Genomic DNA, 6,189 nt, shown 5'->3' on the forward strand with positions numbered 1-6,189 from the left:
GTCCACATGCGTGTAAAGTTTCTGCATGGTTAGTCCTCAGAAGCGGTGACGTCCACATGCGTGTACGTCTTGTAGGCCTTCCTGTTGCACTTGTGCAGTGTGGCTCCGAGCTGTGTCCCCGGGCCCGCCTCGTAGGTGTGAGGGAAGCTCAGGCCCTGGCTCCTCTCGTAGATCTCGTGCAGAGTCTGCTCCCACTTCACAGGAGACACCAGCTGCTTCACCAGCTGCCGGCGCATGTGGCCCTCGTACATGTAGCGCTTGCCATCCACATTGGAGTAAACTCTGATCTCAGGACGCCGCACCTGAACCAGATCGTAGGCAAGAGAAGTCCAGCTGTTAGTTCTTCATTTGTCAAACTGTAAAAATTAAAAATTAAAATAAAAAATCACTGTCATGACTGAGTGAAAGAGTGAAATGGATGACCTCCCATCACTCATACTTTACTCAACATTCAAGCTATAGGGAACTGTCAAAAATAAGGGGGTAAATGTGGAATACAAAGTACATTAAAGTCGAACTGAACCCGTTCGTCACGTGCATATGAATCCGTTTCAGACTGAAAACATAGTTTGTCTAAGATGACAGGTTGAGAGGCGGGTCATAGTATCATGTGGATGATTTTATTTGACCATTCTGGGGACTGGATTGGGCTTTGGCCAATCCTGGCATGTTCCACCTCCAAATCGAGTGGGATTCAGTGTGTTGTGGCGCTCCCCTCGGGAAGAGCCTGGTGACGCGAGGTTAGTGGCTGAGTGGAGCTCAGCGAGCCGCAGGCAGCCAGCTGCCTTCGTGTTGCCGAGCGGAGAGTGCAGCACGTCGGCCTGGAATCTCCGAAGTGCGACCCCTGACAACCAAGCTCTCGGATGCGCGCGCCATTATCGCTGCTGTAAATATGATATCCCTGGAATGCGCGTTTTAACGAGCCAGTTACATTTCTTTGCATTCTTAGAGATTATAGTTTGGTTTTTTGTTCATGTTTCTAACAATTGGCCAAGTTAGTAGTTAGTTTATGGGATAGGAATTCTGCCAGATGACAGGCACTAGGCGCCATTTTCTACTTCATTTGGAAGAGAAAATTATCCTGAAATGAAGAGATTTGATTGACAGCTGCATGTCGTGATATGATTGGTTGAAATGGGGTAGAAATTTGATAGTACTAGGTGACGTCAGCAAACTGTAGATTACTGTTATCAATGAAATCTTGAAAAATGAACTTTTGATGTGAAAAAGTGTGAAAAACTAAAGAAATTAGATTGTTGTGATTTTGTTTGCATACATTATTAAATAGGTGCACTGCATACCCAGGTATTTGAACTAAAAGAAAATAAAAGTCATTTTTGGGTTCAGCTTGACTTTAAGTAAAATATTGACTGTCCCAAAGCACAACATGCCTATACAAAATGACTATAATACATCTGTGGGGGTTGTTGATCAATACCAACGATTTGACTATTACGTCACCATGTGCTGCTAGTATTCTGCTTTGGAACAAAAAGCCTAGTGTTATTATGTACAGAAATTTGAACCAGACGAAAAGCCCCCGCTTCCTCCAGGCACTCTCACACAGTAAAGGATAAAGGTTTTTTTCCTTTATCCTTTATTTAATTAGGGCATATCAGTTCAAAATGCCAAGGCCGTGTACACTGTACACTGTACACTGTACACTGTACAGTGTACAGTGTACACTGTACACTGTACACTGTACACTGTACACGCCCTGACCAAGACCCTGCCAGGTTGAAACCGGTTGGTCGGCGTTGGCATTTTGAACTGATATGGCCTAGTTAAATAAAGGCTTTTTACCTTTATCCTTGACTCTGTGTGAGAGTGCCAGGAGAAAGCGGTTGCTTCATTCACCTGGAGCCTACAAGTGATCACTCGGTAATCTTCCCTTATGTACAGAAATGTTGGCCTAGTTGAACTTGAATAAGAGATCTCAGTGACATTCATACAGGGCTGTTTTTTTGGCTACGGTGATGTTGGCATAGGAAATGTACATGTGTGCATTATTCCAAGATGCAAGGGAAACAGAACAGCAACTCTTGGCTGTACTAAGGGAGCACTAAGGGAGCACGGTGGCTCAGTGGTAGAGCTGTCGCCTCGCAGTCAGAAGGTCCTGAGTTCGATTCTCGCCTGGGACACTGTGGGCGCTGTGGTTGTGTTCCCCCCCATATCTTCAGTGCCTACTGCCCAGGTGGGGTATCTCGTCGTAAGGGCCTTTCGTCTGTGTGGAGTTTGCATGTTCTCCCCGTGCTCCCCCAGGGGGGTTCCTCCGTATATAACCCCCCCCCCCCATTAAAAACATGCAGAAGATCAGATCGTCATCGTCATCCGACCAGTGACGACAACATCCGAAGTCGGTCCCCGGGCGCTGTACGAGAAAGCGACCACTGCTCCTGGCCTGCCCCCCGGAGGAAAGGACAAAGCCAGGATGGGTTAAATGCAGAGGACAAATTTCACCGGCCACCGTCAGCATGTGTGTGTTGTGGCCCTCCGTGCATGTGTTGATTGTAATCGTGTGACAATAAAGACGGGCTTGTCCGTCTGAAATCGTGTTTTTAAATCGTGTTTTACTAGTCACCACATCTCTACCCAACTGAGCAGTTATCTGTTTCCCACATCACCAAAACACCAAACGGAGGAATTTCTTACGGAAGAGCCACATTGCATCCCTCTAATAGTGTTGTAAAGTAGTATCTGTTTGGGCAAATTGAAGCTGTTAATTTTGCCCCACATCCTATTAAAGGAACAAGGAAAATGGGCAGAGTGTTCCTTTAACACACTTTATGTTGGTGCTTCTTTTATTTTGAAAGTTACTGGTACATACAGTATATAAGTGCTCACCGTCGTTACATGATTAGATGGTGTGTACTGGTAAAGAGAAAGGGTAAACCATCACTCATTGGAGAGCATGTGATGCAGCAACTGCACAGCTGACTGACCTCCACCTGTCTGAGGACCTCTCTGAGGGGCTCGGTCGCCGACGCCATCAGCTCCGTGTGGAAGGCCCCGCTCACCGGGAGAAGCTTGGTCCTCACCAACTGGAGACGACGCGAGTTCTGCTGCAGGTAGTCCAGCGCCTGAGGAGAGGTCACAGCTGTGTTTACTGAGATGAAAGAGAAACCAGAAGAGTAGTCCAGAGCAGCCACAAGTGTCTTTATTAGGACTGAAACTTTATGGCTAAGGGTGATTTAAGAATACAATCTATACTATCTTCCATTTCCACTCCATCCCACATTTTCCACATCTTTGTAATTCAGATAAAGGAAACAAGGATGAGAGAGTACGAGTAGTGGTAACAGTTCTATCATTTGTGGTGGTCTTAAACTGGTTTTATGCTAGCGCGAAATCGCCAGTGGCGACTGTGGCGAGGGGTCGCTGTAGCTGGCCGTCCTATCGGCACAGCTCGGCGGAGGGGGCGCGCAGCTCCTCGAAAATGTGACTCCACGGCGTCAACGCAGACGTGACGTGACCAGCACGAGAGCTGTAATTGGCCCTTGCCTTGGGCCGCACATGTATCCGCTGACATACTTGTTGTGAGGAATGAGGAAAGGCCATTTCCTCATTCAACAGTGCTTGTCCCTCATCTAGCAAAGCCTTTTGCAGGCTCACCGGAATGAGTTGTGAAATGGAGCGACATTAAAATGTCCCCCCACCGACATGATTGCAAGTTCTTGGTAAACAACACGATTGCGTCATTTTGTAATGGACATGAGTGCACCACAAGCCACCTAGTGTTTCGGAGGTGTACTGCAGCCAACACACAGAGTTACGTTCGAGTATGTACAGTCCCACTGTTGCCGCTAGTCGGCGGCAAGGCTCCAAGTCGAGGCTGCGCAGAACCCTGTCAGCGCCTATACTTCTATTTTGAAGCTAACGGTAAAGATAAGATAAAGCTCCATACCTGCTGGTGACCTGCGATGACCCTGCCATCAGGGAACAGGTAGTTGGCCACAGTGCAGACTGGCTCCTGGATGCCCAGGCTCCTGCAGTGCTCTTTAGCCTGCAGACAGGCATAGTTGTACTGGGCCTGGGGCCGACCGATGACTGACAGCATCCCACTGGGAATCAGCTCTGATGCTTTCTGCATGGCCTCCGCTCGCACCTTCACCGCATACAGAGCTGGGGTGGGAATAAACATGGCACATCAACCAACACTGCTCTCATGTGCATTTTATTGTGATTTGTAGACAGTGGTTTTTATCTGAGCAAAAGCTTTGTCATGCACACAAACAAACATGATGGGAAATATATTTGATGCTTTCCTTCTGCAAAGTCCATGGCACCAGAAAAGACTAGAGCGGCAAATTCTCCGACGCTGAAACCTGCAGCAGCCACACATGTCTCAATGGCCTGGGGGACAGGAGCATGAAATCCATGTGAACACACAATTACGAGGTAACGTTAACAGCAAGGCTGACATCAAGAATGTCTAGGCTAGCCTATGATATTCAAACTGCATCATCAATTCATAAACCCATTGCCTCTTCAAGAAGAGCCAAATTCACAAGTGTGGAGTGGGCGTGGCTTCGAAGTTCTGGAGCCAGGCTAGGTCTAGGTCACTCAATGGCATATTTCACATGCTTGCACTGACATTATATGACGTATATTATGTACACATGACCTATATACACAAACACCTTCTGGACCAGTTTTTGCATTCTTGAACTCTTAGTATTTCAACTTTATTGTATATGTTTCACTAGGTTTATTATTCAGTAGTGTGTACTACTGTCCTATAGTGTCCAGCTATCCTATAGTCACACCGGCCTTGTTTACTAATGATAGTACCCCAGTGGTTTTACTTTTAATGGTACCAACTCCTACCTTGGGGTTTTCGTGGTTCAGTCTCTCAACCGCTGCCAGTGAAGTGACAAACACGGCTGGCTGACAGTGAACTGTCTTCAGCAGCTCGGCCTCCGGGCCGTCCAGGCACAGGGACAGCAGGTCGTACCCGAGGATCTTCTGTGCGACCGAGAACATCTCTTTCACGTTCCGGTACTTCAAAAGTCCTCGCCCCATGCCCACAAATTGGCTGCCCTGCCCGGGGAAGAGCAGCACGGAGGAGTCAACAGGGTGTCTCCTGGGTCTCCGCTCTTCGTCGTCCGGGAGGGGAGTCGCGGTTTCGGCAGGGGACTGAGTCCCATCCCGGGAGCCAGGCTGGCGGGTTGACAGCCTCCTGCACTGAGGCACCAGCGACCTGAGCTCCACTCTGGAGGCTGCTCTCACGCTGAGAGACAACGACGCTAACATTATTACTGGACAAAGTCTCTGTCACGGTTTAAAACAGACACATATTTTGCCTGGATAGCGTTAGCTTTTGCTATTTAGAAAAGTTCGACATTGTCTTGGAGAAACTCTACCCGGCATGTAAAAGGCTAGCAAAAGGCATGCCTATGGACGGCGCCATGTTGTCTGATGACATGGTTGTATGATTTTTGTTTTACTTCCGGAGGATTTGGCACGTCGGCTGGTCGGCTCTTACCTGCAGCGCCACCGTCAGGTCAGAATGGGTAGGCCTAAGCCTACTCAGCAAACAGTTCCAGTTGATAAAATCAAGTGGATTTTATCAACTACTGTATAGCTAAATTCTAGGCCCTAGTGGAACTTAACATGTCAACATAAAGTCATATTTCATGGAGTTTAATGTTAATGGAAATGACTGAATAAAGAAAGACCAAGCATCCCACTGGCTCCCCAAGACAAGCATATTCTATGCGAGTAGTGGTTCTCAAAGTGGGGTCTGGCGCTTCCAGGGGGTCCCCAGCAAAAAGGGCAATAGGCTACTTTATTTTCATTATAATTCCAACCATAAGTAACACAATGCCAGTATGACTGTTTTGGTCATGGGTTTTACTTTCATAAACTTTCTGTAATAAATCATCTAAAAGTGTGAAGACCCACTCTCCTGGCCCTGTCTTGCAGGAGCCTTGGTGTTGCAGATCGTTAGACTGATTGGGTGTACCTGGGCTTCAGAAGAACTTCAGACCATTCAGTCTCTCTCCCTCTTGTTCTTTGTTTTGTTAGTTTTAGTTAATACATTGTTTTAACATATGACTCCCCTCTTTATGTTACAAGGAAGTAAACAATGAGCGGAGTCTTACATCAAAGTAAAAGTTAAAACAGTAATTTATTTAAAACTAAGGGAAATAACTAGGCAACACAAACTACATTAAACAAAAGAACAGA

General features: G+C 47.0%; 1 protein-coding gene across 1 annotated transcript; it reads right to left on the reverse strand.

The window, feature by feature from the left end:
- Positions 1-14: 14 nt before the first annotated feature.
- Positions 15-5,401, reverse strand: mcat (malonyl CoA:ACP acyltransferase (mitochondrial)). Its single transcript, XM_083632347.1, has 5 exons — positions 4,828-5,401; positions 4,266-4,353; positions 3,905-4,122; positions 2,943-3,080; positions 15-302 (listed from the first exon to the last, which is right to left on the reverse strand). Exons 1-5 carry the CDS (start codon positions 5,251-5,253, stop codon positions 30-32), a joined length of 1,143 nt encoding a protein of 380 aa, XP_083488473.1. The 5' UTR covers positions 5,254-5,401; the 3' UTR covers positions 15-29.
- Positions 5,402-6,189: the final 788 nt, after the last annotated feature.

This window comes from Poromitra crassiceps, assembly GCF_964638095.1.
Source record: "Poromitra crassiceps genome assembly, chromosome: 2".
In the NCBI taxonomy this organism is placed as follows: Eukaryota; Metazoa; Chordata; class Actinopteri; order Beryciformes; family Melamphaidae; genus Poromitra; species Poromitra crassiceps.

Bases quoted from the DNA above. Each gene is read 5' to 3' on its own strand.
- mcat (XM_083632347.1), bottom strand. From the start codon at position 5,253: ATGTTAGCGTCGTTGTCTCTCAGCGTGAGAGCAGCCTCCAGAGTGGAG. The intron at 4,354-4,827 runs GTAGGAGTTGGT...CCTGTCCCCCAG, and splicing joins TGAACCACGAAAACCCCAAG to GCCATTGAGACATGTGTGGC. The intron at 303-2,942 runs GTCAGTCAGCTG...GATCTGGTTCAG, and splicing joins AGGTCCTCAGACAGGTGGAG to GTGCGGCGTCCTGAGATCAG.